The sequence below is a fragment of the Dipodomys spectabilis genome, unplaced genomic scaffold, assembly GCF_019054845.1.
Source record: "Dipodomys spectabilis isolate Male_0828 unplaced genomic scaffold, ASM1905484v1 ptg000083l, whole genome shotgun sequence".
In the NCBI taxonomy this organism is placed as follows: Eukaryota; Metazoa; Chordata; class Mammalia; order Rodentia; family Heteromyidae; genus Dipodomys; species Dipodomys spectabilis.
Genome location: NW_024870760.1, coordinates 535,802 through 550,714, shown reverse-complemented (window position 1 = coordinate 550,714; position 14,913 = coordinate 535,802). Strand labels below are relative to the sequence as shown.

Sequence of the window (14,913 nt, the reverse complement as noted above, 5' to 3'; positions counted from 1 at the left end):
CAATTTAAGAAAAAAAAAAAGTCAAGATCTGAGTTAAATCAATGTGCTCAAGCACCATAAGGAATTCAAGTGGGGGGAAAGCCACAAAAAGGATGCAAAAGTTGATTACCATCAATTAGTTCTTTTCTATTACTACAATATTAACTGATTTGAAGAAGCTAATGTTTTAATTTACAATATATTTTGAGACATTTCCACACACAAATGGCTCTTCTGAGGACTAGGTAGAAGGTCAGAGCATCTGCAAGTTTAAAGCTGGCTGGAGCAGATCTCAGCTCCAGAAGCAAAGGCCTCTTGGGTGTACAATATAGTAGTGCTCAAAGATAAGGTTCCATGCTAGGAGACTAGGACTGCAGGCTGGATGAATAGCTAGTAAAATAAATCCTTCCTTCCTCAAACTCACTCTTATAACACATTTGGTACTTCTGTGATATTATCAGCTACATTATGTAGATGTACATAATGTAATATTTACCAGATTCTGAAATATGAATACAAATGACCATTACATTGTGAGAAATGAGAAATGTTTTATTTCTAAAATATAATAAAAAACTATTGTGCCTTTTTTCTTTGAGCCTGAGTAAAATATCATCAATTCTAAAGGCAAGCACACACTCTATGACAGTATCAACTGAAAACAGCAGAGGGAGACCAAATATGTATGTTGTATTCATTTCTACCAATTCATAACATCATCAATTCCACGACAATAAACCTGTAAAATATGTTTCTCTGGTATGAAATCCCATTAAATCCTTGACTGTAAGTTAACATTAGGCTCCTTTATTGTCCAATATATGAATGCTATATAATTAAGCAATAATGTTATTTGATAAAATAACTTAAATCTTTTAAATTTCATAGATAAACTATGTAAAGGCAGGTCACATGCTCCCTCTCTACAAAGGGCAGATCATTGTCATCAAGAACTGGCTTGATGGGGCTGGGAAGGTGGCTCAGTGGTAGAGTGCTTGCCTTGCATTCATGAGGCTCTGGGATCGATTCCTCAGCACCACATAAGCAAAAAGAAAAAAGCCGAAAGTGGCACTGTGCTAGCCTTGAGCTGAAGAGCTGAGGGACAGCGCCCAGGCCTAGAGTTCAGGCCCCATGACCGGACCCAAAAAAGAAAAAAAAAAAGAACTGGCTTGTAAACCCACATCACAGACTGTATAATATTCAAGTTTCACAGCTATAAGCAAAAGTGCAAATATTACCTTACAGGTAGACACTGTCCACATTTTAAAGAAAAAGACGGTTAAGCAAACTTATCCCTTATCCATCTTTTCAGATTCATGACACTCATCAACCATCCTTGACTTCCCAGAGCAATACTGGGAAACAATGTATAGAGAAGATCCATACCTGTACAGTTGGGCTGAGAACTATAGAGATGTTCTGTATATTCATTTTTGTTTCCAGTTCCTTTGTGATGACGTGGTCCATGTGCACAATGAGCCAGGAAATCAGAAGGTAGTTACATTCCGGGAGCTCCTTGAGCAAACGCTGGAATTCTTGAACTTTCTCAATCTCTGTGGTCCTCCCACAAGCCTCTTCAAATCGGGGCGTAAGCTCTTTGGTAAGCAAATTCTCTGGAAGGTCTCGCAAATATTGCTTCAGCAAACTGGCTATGGTATTAGGCTCATATTCTTCTAAGTTTGGAGACTCCTCTTGGTCATAGGCTGCTTTTAGCTCATCCACCTTTGATTTAATTCCTTAAAACATCCATATTCAGAAGAGAGAATACCAGAAATCAAACACTCAAGCTTTGTTTCCACTATACCCACCCCTGAGAATATCTACCTAACCAACAACAACTATTATCAAGCTCTTAGATTACCTAAAAGATGATACTTCAAAGGTAAACATAATCAGAAGCTAAATAATAAATGAAAATTTCAATATTCAGAGCAACCACACATGTATTAAGTAACTATGTCAATGAACTGAGGAACAAAAATATTTTAAAGTAACTAGGTAAAAATTTGGAGAAAAAATAAACTACAATCCAATTGTAAGTCTTGCTCTATGCGGGCAGTCACCAGCCTTTTCTAACCCCTCATACAACATAAAATTGGCTTACCCAAGCATATCTCCTAAGGTTGTAGGTAAATTTTTTTTTGTAAGTAAAAGTTGTAACTGAAAAAGGTGAGTTATATATCTAAATGAATTCTTCGAAAAGTATTCTCCACTGAATCTAGTTGTCTCTCATTCGCTCCCTTTTTATTGTGTGTGCAGAGGGGACAATAGTACTAGGGTTTGAACTCAGGGTCTTGGGCTTGCTAGATAGGCACTACACCATGTGAGCCATGCTCCAATTTGTCACTTTTCAGGTTGGGTATTACATTTTTTCTCAGACCATGATCCTCCTACTCAGGTAGGTAAGATTACAGTTGTATACCACCATTATCTGGCTTATTTATTGAGATGGGGATCTAGATAACACTGTTCCCAGGCTGGCCTCAAACTGTGTTCCTCCTGATCTGTGCCTACCAAGAAAATGAAATTAGAGGAATGTGCCCTAGTATCTGTTTTAGAATTTAAGCTCTTTTAAGTGTTTTCTTAACCCAGACAGAACTAGAACAAAAAAATAAAGCAAAATTTGAGATTATAAAATCAAATTGTTTGGCTTTTCTTAATGAACAGAAAAAAACTCAACACCTAAAGTGAATCTTTTTTCAACATAGTATCAGAGTTGAATGTCCAATCCACATTAAGAGACATAATTCAGGGATAGTGATTGTTCATGAGAGTACAAAGTAGCTTTGTGCTTTTTTAATTCTTTTTTTTTTTTTTTTTTGGGGTCCGGTCGTGGGGCCTGAACTCTGGGCTTGGGCGCTGTTCCTCAGCTCTTCAGCCCAAGGCTAGCGCTCTACCACTTGAGCCACAGCGCCAACTTCGGCTTTTTTCTTTTTGCTTATGTGGTGCTGAGGAATCGAACCCAGGGCCTCAGGCGTGCAAGGCAAGCGCTCTACCACTGAGCCACCTTCCCAGCCGGCTTTTTTAATTCTTAAAACCTTAGGTCAATTATTTGAAACAAGCCACAAATTAAGGTTGACCGTTTCTAATGGTAAATGTCATCTAATCTAAATTTTACAATCAACATAGTGTTTACATTTGGAATCTGGCATTCTTTATCTTATGTGAAAACCTTTTAATGGCATTATAATAAGTCTTTATCCAGTACTGACAAAATAAAATAAACCAAATACAAAAATAACATGAATCTGATGTTTCATAATCTTTGAGACAAAAAGGCAGAAAATAACTTCCATTTCTTTCCTTTTATGACACTATGAATAAACATGATGAGTCTGATAACGAAACTCTTGGCACAGGTCTTTCACTCTAATATATGCATTTTATAAACATTTAAATTCTCCCCCAAAGATCTATGCGAGCAAATGGCTTAAGTAGACAATTAGAGTACGTGTTTGGTTTGCTGTTTTTTTAAAAAAAAAAATTAGTCACTTCAAATAAAGAATTCCAGGGAGAGAAAAAATATGCAAAAAATGTAATAAAACATATACAAATAATTATAATGTTTTAAATTATCTTTAATATTAAATTGGAATTGACTTCTTTATGAGAGAACCAAAACTCTTCAACTAAAAAAAAAAAAGTGGTTTCAACACTCAAAAAGCAAATCTGGGCTGGAGATGGAGCTCAGTGATACAGCACTTGCACACAGGCCCAGAACATCAAAGCAGGGGGAAAAAAAGGCAAAGCCATGGCCATCTCTGCACTGTCTAACATGCTGACAACCTCTTAAAAAGAACATACAACTAGCTGTTGGTAGTTTTAGCCACTGTACTTTTAGCTACTCAGGTCAAGATCTCATTATCATAGTTCAAAACTAGTTGGCACACAGCATTATACTTAATGGTGAAAAACTAAAGCCATTTCCTCTTAACTCAGGAACAAGGCAAGGATGTCCACTCTCTCCACTTTTCTTCAATCTAGTATTAGAATGCCTAGCTACAGCAATAAGACAAGATGCAAACATAAAGGGGATCCAAATAGGGAAATGAGAAAACTCTCCCTCTTTGCAGATGACATGATCTTGTATTTAAGCCAGGTGCTGGTGGCTCACGCCTGTAATCCTAGCTACTCAGGAGGCTGAGATATGAGGATCGCGGTTCAAAGCCAGCCCGGGCAGGAGAGACCGTGAGACTCCTATCTCCAATAAACCACCAGAAAACCGGAAGTGGTACTGTAACTCAAGTGGTAGAGCGCTCGCCTTGAGCTGAAGAGCTGAGGGACAGTGCCCAGGCCCAGAGTTCAAGCCCCACGATGGACAAAAAAAAAAAAAAAAAGAATCCCATAGACTCCACTCCCAAATTACTCAAGCTGATTCAAAACTTTGGCAAAGTAGCAGGGTATAAAATTAACCCCCCAAAATCAATGGCTTTTCTGTATGCCAACAATGAGAAAAGTGTGGCTGAAATTAGGAAAGCAACTCCATTTGTAATAGCCCCACAAAAAATAAATAAAATACCTAGGAATTAACTTAACCAAAGAAGTGAAGGACCTCTATGATGAAAACTTTAAAAACTTGAAAAAGGAAATCAAAACAGAACTTAGAAAATGGCAAAGCCTCCCATGCTCCTGGATTGGAAAGATTAACATCGTGAAAATGGCAATACCCCAAGGCTATCTACAAATTCAACGCAATACCTATCAAAATTCCAACCTCATTCTTCAAGGAAATAGAAGAGGTAATCCAAAAATTCATATGGAACAATAAAAGACCCCGAATAGCAAAAACGCTCCTCAACGGAAAGAACAGTGCTGGAGGAATATCAATACCAAATTTCAGACTCTACTATAAAGCCATAGTAATCAAAACAGCTTGGTACTGGCATAAGAACAGACCTCAGGACCAATGGAATAGAATTGAAAACTCAGAAATGAACCTACAGACCTACAGCCATCTAATCTTCTATAAGGGAGCTAAAAAAATAGAATGGAAGAAAGACAGCCTCTTCAGTAAATGGTGCTGGCAAAATTGGTTAACTACATGTAGAAAACTAAAGCTAGATCCTTATATATCACCCTGCACCAGAATCAACTCCAAATGGATCAAAGACCTCGGAGTCAAAGCAGACACTCTGAAAACATTACAGGATGGAATAGGAGAAACCCTAGGTCTCCTTGGCTCAGGCTGAAATTTTTTGAATAGAGACCCGGAAACACAACAAATCAAAGAAAGGTTGGAAAATGGTATTGCATGAAGTTGCAGAGCTTCTGCATGGCAAAGGACATAGCTAGCAAGATCAATAGAAAGCCCACAGATTGGGAGAAGATCTTCACTAGCCATACAACGGACAAGGGTCTCATATCTAAAATATACTTGGAACTCAAAAAATTAAATCCCCCAACAACAAATCCTCAAAGAAACAACTGCCCAATAAATAAGTGGGCGAAAGACTTAAAGAGAAACTTCTCTGAAGAAGAAAGAAGGATGGCCAATAGACACATGAAGAAATGCTCAACCTCCCTAGCCATAAAAGAAATGCAAATCAAAACAACATTAAGATACCACCTCACCCCAGTTAGAATGGCAAAAATCAAGAACTCTAACAACAACAGATGCTGGAGGGGATGTGGACAGAAGGGAACCTTATTTCGTTGTTGGTGGGAGTGTAAACTTGTTCAACCACTTTGGAAAGCAGTATGGAGGTTCCTCAAAAGACTTCACATAGAGCTCCTCTACGACCCAGCAATCCCATTTTTGAGCATTTACCCAAATGTTTACAAACAAGACCACACTAAAGCTACCAGCACAACTATGTTTACTGCAGCATTATTTACCATAGGTAGGATATGGAACCAACCCAGATGCCCTTCAGTAGATGAATAGATCAATAAAATGTGGTATATATACACAATGGAATTCTATGCCTCCATCAGAAAGAATGGCATTGCCCCATTTGTTAGGAAATGGAAAGACTTGGAAGAAATTATATTAAGTGAAGTAAGCCAAGCCCAAAGAAACATAGGTCCCATGGTTTCCCTTATTTGCAATATCTAGTATATGTATGAGTCAAGCGGAAAAGGTCAGATAATGTGATGTTAGGAAAATGAACCCTTAGATATGTATTTAAATGTTTTTTTCTTTCATGCATTTGTTTCTAACGCATTTATAAGATTATTTCTTTGTTGCTTTGTATGTCCCTCTCCCACAGTATAACCCCTGCTTTCACTATATTTGATGTCGGTATAATTTGTGGAGGAGATGGGGAAAAACAAGTCGTTTAAGGATACAGGTGGACCTGTTGCAACAATGAGAAGTACAAGTTGTCATGTCGAAAATGAACTTTACAACTTTGGTCCGGGGGGGGGGGGGGGGGGGGGGGGAGGCTGGGAAGGGATGTGAAGGGTAAAGAAAGGAGGAGGCTGCAATGCTTGATAAGAAATGTACTCATTATCTTGCCCATGTAATTGTAACCCCTCTGTACAGTATGTTCACAAAAAATTAAAATTAAAAAAAAAAAATCTAGTTGGCACAGAAAAGTCTGTGAGACAGTTCTCTTCAATTAACCCCCAAAAGGCCAGAAGTGGAGCTGTGGCTCAAGTGGCAGAGCACTGACCTTGAATACAAAAGCTCAGGCACAGCACTGAGGCCCTGAGTTCAAGCCCCAGAACCAGCACAAACAACAACAGTCATGAAAACAGAAGCTCAGCCCCAGGAGTTACCTGAGGGGATAACAACTCTGTTTCAATGTTTTTATCACCTAGAGAAAAGGGATGCTAAAACTTTGATTCTCCTAAAAAAATATAAACATAAAAAGTAGGTCAGAGACAAAAAAAAAAAAATCCTCTGAACAAAGCTACAGAAACCTTTCAGAGAAACTCACCTAAACAAAATGCTTCATGTGAGAGCTGCAACTTAAATTGCATAAATCTTTTAAAATTACAATTATTCTTAAAAATTTGCAAACTTAAGTCTGTTGAGCTGTATAGTATTAATACATTAACTAAGTTATTTTCTAAACAGTACAGAGTATCATTATAGCTAAAACAATTTTAAGTGAGATCATTTTTCCAAATTTATCAATTGTGTAAAGTTATCCTAAGTAACAAAATTATCTGCCCTTTCTCAACAAATCTTAAGTATCAAATCTACTTGCTGAAAATGTGTATGAACCAATTAAGTGGAAAACCTTCTTAATTTTGTTATATACTATAAACGAGTATGACTTACCTCATAAAATCAATTTTTTTTTATAAAAAAAACTCCTAAACAAAAATGGATGATGTACCAAGGCAGTGAAATTACCAGAATATAAAGATTAGAACAGATACTTAGGGCTTTTCATTCTATTCCAGCACAAAACCATGCTTAGGAAGAAATCTTTTTATTGTACTATATTGTACTGTACTGAGCCCTGGATTCAGGGCCTTAGATCTTATTTAACTGTTTTTCTTACAGCTGATGCTCTATCACTTGAACTATGCTTTAAGTTAATTGGTTAACTGGAAATAAGAGTCTCTCATATTTATCTGACTACGCTGGCTTTGAGCCACAATCCTCAGATTTCAGGCTCCTGAGCAGCTAGCATTATAGGTATAAGCAACAGGGACCTGGTCTTTTCACTTTGAGCAAAAACTCTCAGGAACAACTCCCAAACCCTTAGTTCAAGTCTGCGTATGGGCACACAAAACAAAACAAAACACACACACACACACACACACACACACACACACACACACACACACACACACACACACACACACACACACACACACACACACGTGAAGTATACATCTCCAGTACCTGAAACTCTGTAGATGCCTTCACACTTCATGCCATACTTCTCCATGTAATCCACACATTCACGGAAGACAGCTGGCAGTCGAACACCATCATACATCATGGTCCTCTCTACAGCATCAACCAAAGGAACTCCAAAAATGGGTTTGAAACTTGGAACATCAATCTGAGGCACCTCTGGCTCCTGAATTGGCTTCTTCTTTTTCTTCTTCTCCTTCCACTGTTTAACAACATCAGCTGCTGTCAAATCTTTTGACTTCTTTTCTTTATGTTTTTCTTCTTTATGCTTTTCTTCTTTGGGTTTCTCTTTTATTTTGAAATCTTTCTCCTTCTTTTTAGAGAAGCTGGGCTTCTTAAACACATGGATTCCCTTGGACCTTTTCATCTTGGAAGGACTTTCAGCTTCATCTCCCGAGCTATCTTCTTGGAAGGCAGCATAGCCTTCAGCTATTAAAGAAATATAAGGAGTATAAGTTACAGGTTTGTTTAATTTCAAACTGTCCATATACTAGGAAGAAGACAAGACAGTAAGTATCATCTGGCACTAGCTAGCTTTTCATTTCACCAACAGCTCCTCTTAGGTACTTTCAACAAATGACAAACTAAATGACGTTCTCCTCAGCTAAAGATGTTGCACTGACCTAGCAAGCCCACTCCTGGGCTTTACCCAACTGACCACAAACAAGACCACACTAAACCTACCAGCATAACCATATTCATTGCAGTATTATTTACCATAGCTAAGATACGGAACCAACCCAGATGCCTCTCAGTAGATGAACAGGTCAATAAAATGTGGTATATATACACAATGGAATTCTATGCCTCCATCAGAAAAAATGACATTGCCCCATTTGTTAGGAAATGGAAAGACTTAGAAAAAATATTAAGTGAAGTAAGCCAGGCCCAAAGAAACATAGGTCCCATGGTTTCCCTTATTTGCAATATCTAGTATATGTATGAGTCAAGCAGAAAAGGTCAGATAAAGTGATGTTAAGGAAATGAACCCTAAGATATGTATTCAAATGTTTTTTTTCTTTCATGCGATTGTTTCTAACACATTTAAAGATTATTTCTTTGTTGCTTTGTATGTCCCTCCCCCACAGTATAACCCCTGCTTTCACTGTATTTGATGTCGGTATAATTTGTGGAGGGGAAGGGGAAAAACAAATCGTTTAAATAGGGATACAGGTGGACCCATTGCAACAATGAGATATACAAGTCATTATGTCGAAAATGAACTTTACAACTTTGGTGCGGGGGGGGGGGGGGGGGGAGGATTGGGTAGGGGGCCAGGGGAGGATGGGAAGGGATGGGAAGGGGAAACAAAGGAGGCTACAATGCTTGATAAGAAATGTACTCATTATCTTGCCCATGTAATTGTAACTCCTCTGTACAGTATTTTCACAATAAAAAAAGAAAAAAATGTGGTATATATATACACCTACACACACACATACACACACACAATGGAATTCTATATTTCCATTAGAAAGAATGGCATTGCCCCATTTGTAAGGAAATGGAAAGACTTGGAAAATAATTATATTAACCAAAGCAAGCCAGACCCAAAGAAACACAGGTTGCATGGTTTTCCTCATTTGTAATAACTAGAATATGTCTAGGATATTCTTAGCAATGGATCACAATAACTCAATAGCTAGTTGCATAGGACCATATAAAATGAAGCTTATCAAACTCCAAGAAATGGAAACAAGAGGATTTTATAATGTACTGTTGGAAGTTATTTCTTTTTTCTTTCTTTTTCTTTGGTTTATGCCTTGTTGTCACTGTTTTTGGTTTCTGTACCCTTTGTCTTGTATATAAGTTTATCTGATTTGCAGAAGGAAGGGGGATCACAAAAACTGCAGGATAAAGAGTGACTATGACACTATGTTGGAAATGAACTTAAACCTGCAGGGGAAGGAATTGAGGGAAGAAGCAGGAAAAAAAGAAAGAGTGTTAATACTGTTCAAAAAGAAACATATTCGTTATTTTATGTAACTGTAACCCCTCTACACATCAGCTTTACAATAAAAAAAAAAAAGATGTTGCAGTGACATCTGCTGACCACAAGAGGGAAAGAGGAAACAAGCAGACAACAATTACTACTTGAAACTATGAGGTAAGGAAAGTGGGTTTTTTTGGGGGGGGTCCGGTCCTCGGGCCTCAACTCTAGATCTGGGAGCTGTCCCTCAACTCTTCAGCTCAAGGCTAGCGTTCTACCACTTAAGCCACAGCACCACTTCCAGCTTTTTTCTTTTTTTTGCTTATGTGGCGCTCAGGAATCGAACCCAGGGCCTCATGCATGCAAGGCAAGCGCTCTACCACTGTGCCACCTTCCCAGCCCTGGAAAGTGGGTTTTTATAAGTGAAGTTCTGGTGTACTTTTGGGAGTTGTTGGGACATCCTTTGAAGGACACCTATAGGAATGTCCAACGGCTGATAATGTTTCCAGGTCCTTTCAGTTGGCACCTTACTCGGTGGGATCCATTCAAATTGCACATCATTTGAGCATGAAAAAAATTAACATAAAACCATTATAAAATGTAAAATAAATACTTAAGTGGACAGGGACGGGAGGAGGAAACAGGGGGAGGGGGGACGGAGAAGGTAACATTGCCCAAAAAGAAATGTACTCCTTAACTGACTTATGAAATGGTAAAGCCTTTGTATAACACCTTAACAATAAAATTATATTAAAAATATTTTAAAGGATGCTCACCTTATTTGCTTTGATCATATTCAAAAGCTATACTTAAATTATCCATTCTCACTATTGAATAGAAACCCTTAATTAAATGTATGTACAAATGCACATGTGTGTGTCTGTGCTGGTTCTGGGGCTTAAACTCAGGTCCTTGGTGCAGTCCCTTAGTTTTTTATGCTCAAGCTAGAATTCTACTACTTTAGCCACTTTTTGGAAATTAATTGGAGATAAAAGTCTCATGGACTTTCCTGCCTGGGCTGGCTTCAAATGCCAATCTTTAGATTTCAGTCTCCTGAGTAGGCATAAGCTATCAGCACACAGCTGGACTTCTTAAAACATTATTTTGAATGACCATGTTTAAAACATGCAATAGAAAACTTTTATCATTTCTGGAAATATGCTCTCTTTATGAGATTATGACTGTAAAATAACTACATATAAAAACAAAGTCACAAACACTGAGACCTAAAATGTAGAGTATAAAAATTATTTTTTTAAGTTTGTGGCTAGGCATATTTTCTTTTTTTTTTGGTCAGTTGTGGGGCTTGATCTCGGGGCCTGTCCCCGAGCTCTTTTGCTCAAGGCTAGTGCTCTACCACTTTGAGCCACAGCACCAGTTTTCTGGTGGTTAACTGGAGATAAGAATCTCATGGACTTTCCTGCTTGGGCTGGCTTTGAACCATGATCCTCTGATCTCAACCTCTTGAGTAGCTAGGATTACAGGCGTGAGACACCACCTCACTGGGTAGCCAGACTTAGTTTCCAAAGATAGCTCGTGCATGTGAATAGAATAAAAGCTTATCTAAAATATCAAGCCAGGTGTATCAATTAAGGCTAGTCTCCATTACATAGCCAGATTATGTCTCAAAAAATTAACTGAATACATCAAAAGTATAGAGAAAAGCACTTACTCCTTTTTTCCTTTTTCTTAAATTTTCCTTTTTTCTTTCCATGATCTTTCTCATCATCAGACACTATATCAGGAGGCTCATGGAGGATGTCATGGGGAGGTGAGGGCTCACTGGTACGGTACAATCCAGGAAACTTTGTAGGGCTGATCTCTTCAGAGCTGGGGGTCCGGGTTAGCCCACTGCCATGCTCAGCTCTGCGGTGCTCACTGGGGCTGCTGGTGGGGGGCAGGAAGCACTCAGTCATGCTGACACCCTGACAAGAAAGGGATATGGTTCTTCTTCGTTACCTATCCATTACACCTGTACAGAAAGAATGTCAGCAGTTATCACACAATAGTCAAGGCAGAAAATCACCACACACACATTCAGAACAACATTACTCTTGCTTTAATACACCAAAACTAGCTTTTTCTATACCCACGCCCTTTAAAAACAACCTTTCATTTTATTAACTCAAATTAAGTTCCAGGCATCATATAGTTTAGCTTTTAGTTGAAAGCATTGGGATCTCAGTATTTAAAAACTATACCAAATGAAAGTAAGAGTTAAAGTTCTTGATATAGAATTAAAAAAATCCTGCCAAGCACAATCTCAGCCCTATGTAGACTAAAGCAGAAGGACTACCAGTTTAAGGCCAATCTTGGCTTCACAGTGTAATCTTGACTCAAAAAAAAAAAAAAGAACAAAAGAACAGACAGAGCTCCTTTTAAAAAGAACCCTAGGGATTGGGTGAAGGGGGTAACACTGATCAAGACTCACTGTATTCATAAACTGCTTTGTTAAATGGGTCCTCCCTTTGTGCAACTACTTAAATTAAAAAAAAAAATTAAAGAACTCTCATTAAGAAGGGCTTTTGACAGCTATCTAATACAAAAATCTTACTTATGTCAAGTTGTAACCAAACAATAATGAATAATAAATTACAAATGAACTAGTTTATAGTATATAGTTTGTATTATAATTTAAATTTGCAGTGGTTAAAATGATTCACAAAGTAACAGGTCAATAACAATAGTTAAAGATTGCTTTAATTAAGATACTTGATGTTGACAACAACTAACATATTTTGTATGGCAATTACATTTAAACCAAATAATATTACTCAATCTTAAAATACAAAATGGTTTCACTATAATAGACACTAGAAAGGATAATCATAAAAAGAAAATATTTGTCTGCTATTTCTTTTCTTCTTTATAGTATACATTGAGCACATGTTTGAAAGCTATTTGGAAGCTAGGCAACAGATACTCACACCTCTATCCTAGCTACTCATGAGGCTATGATGTGAGGATAGTGGTTCAAATCCAGCCTGCACAGAAAAGTCTGTAAGATCCTCATCTCCAATTAACCACTAAAAAGCCCAAAGTAGAGCTGTGGCTAGAGAGTGGTAGAGAGCTAGCCTTAACCACAAAATTCAAGGACAGCAACCAGGCTGTTCAAGATGCAGAACTGGGGCACACACATGTGCAAACATGTGCGCATACACATGTGCATACACACACACAAAAAACAAGATAACTTAGGCAGGGAACAAAAGGCTCACACCTATAATCCTAGCTGCTCAGGAGGCTGAGATCTGGGGATTGAGGTTCAAAGCCAGCTTTAGGTAGAAAAGTCTGAGACTCTTATCTCCAATGATTCAGCCAAAATTCTGGACTGGAGGTGTGATTTAAATGGTAGAATATCAGCATGAGCAAAAAAGCCACATGCACATGTGGTACACATGCACATACGTGCGTGCGTGGACACACACACACACACACACACACACACACGTCACACTTAAATGGGTGACAGTGGCTGTAATCATAGATACTAAAGAATCTGAGACCTAAAGAACGGAGGGCTCAGGCAGATGAATCCTCAAAATTCTTATCTACAATTTTTTTAATTGGCAAAAAGCCAGACATGTAGGTATGGCTTAAATGGCACAGCACTAGCTGTGAGTAGACAAGTGGATCAAGAGTGCCATGAGACCCTGAGTTCAAGCCCCAGTACACACACACACACACACACACACACACACACACACACACACACACACACACACACACACACACACACACACACACACACACACACACACAGAGAAAAGAGTTGGGTGTGGTGGGAAACAACCTATAATCCCAGCACTCAGAAGATGGCAGGAGAACTGAAAGTTTCAGGCCCCTCTGGGTTACATAATTTGACCCAGTCTTAAGAAAGGAGGGTAGGGAGGAAACGGATGGTAGGGAAAAAACAAAGGAGGGGGTAACAATGCTCAACAGGAAATGGACTCATTACCTTGCTCATGTAACTGTAACCCCTCTGTACAGTACCGTTACAATAAATAAATGAATATATATATATATATATATATATATATATATATATATATATATATATATGGAGGAGATAGAGAGGAGAGACTAATGCAAGTAGGCTTTTTGGGTTGTTGTTTGTTTGGGGTTTGAACACAGTGCTGTGCACTTGCTAGACTTGACACTCTACCAGTTAGTTGAGCCACACTTTCAGCCCTGCTTTTAACTAGTTATTTTGGAGATGAGACTATATTGAACTTTTTGGCTGGTCTTTAACCATGATCCACAGACGTCTGCCTTCTGAGTAGCTAGGATTAAAGGTGTGAACCTTGAGGGTCAACTAACTCCTCTCTCATGTCATTATGATACTAAACTGAAATATCTTTGAAATTACTTCTTTGTACTCACTTTTAAGGAATTCCTAAAATTAATTATTAAGTGTTGTACGGAAGGGTTACCATTTCGTAAGTCAGGTAATGAGTACATTTCTATTTTGGGACAATGTCATCCCTTCCTGGAATTTGTTTATTTGAATGTGTGTGGCTGTTCGTGAGACAGGTTCTTCTCACAAAGTCTTCTCATGAAGCTCAGGCTAGTCTTGAGCAAGATACTCCCGCCTTGGCCTCTAGATTGTAAGTATCACACCAAACTAAGAATTTTGCAGTTTTTTAAATGCACAAGTCTTTATCACAATAAAATCCCCTGGTACAACAAGTATATACCAAAAAGGTGAAGGCATGGCTCAAGTGGCATATAATTTATTCTTCCTAGCATGAGTAAGGCCAAGTTTAAACCATAGTACCACACACACACACAGCAAAGTACCTAATAGATTATCTTGTAAAAATTACTCCAGAAGAAATATTTATTGATTTGTGAACTAAAAGCATTTCACCAAAATCCCTATGTTAAAATTTGGTCCCAAGTTTGAGGGTATTGTCACTTTGGGAAGTTACTTTAGGAAGTGACTAGGTCATGAGAGTGAAGCTCTCATAAATGGAGGGGCTGAAGAGACAGAGTTCATTCCTTCCACAGTAGAACACAATTGAGGGGAAGCCACCAAAATCCAGAAATCGAGCCCACATCAGACACTGAATCAGAGGTGGCACCTTGAGTATGGACTTACTATTCTCCAGAACTTTAAGTAATACCAGTTTATAGCATTTTGTTCCAGCAATCTAAACAGATTAAGATAATTTGGCTCACATAGAAT

General features: G+C 38.2%; 1 protein-coding gene across 1 annotated transcript in view; it reads right to left on the bottom strand.

Moving 5' to 3' along the window:
• The window catches only part of Ralbp1 (ralA binding protein 1), a 44,321-nt gene that overhangs the window by 14,311 nt on the left and 15,097 nt on the right, over positions 1–14,913 (bottom strand). Inside the window, exons 2-4 of the mRNA XM_042683657.1 lie at positions 11,398–11,697; positions 7,781–8,224; positions 1,366–1,715 (exon numbers count right to left, since the gene is read on the bottom strand). Of these exons, the coding sequence (XP_042539591.1) occupies positions 1,366–1,715; positions 7,781–8,224; positions 11,398–11,641 (1,038 nt within the window). The 5' untranslated portion in view covers positions 11,642–11,697. The remainder of the gene's footprint in view (positions 1–1,365; positions 1,716–7,780; positions 8,225–11,397; positions 11,698–14,913) is intronic.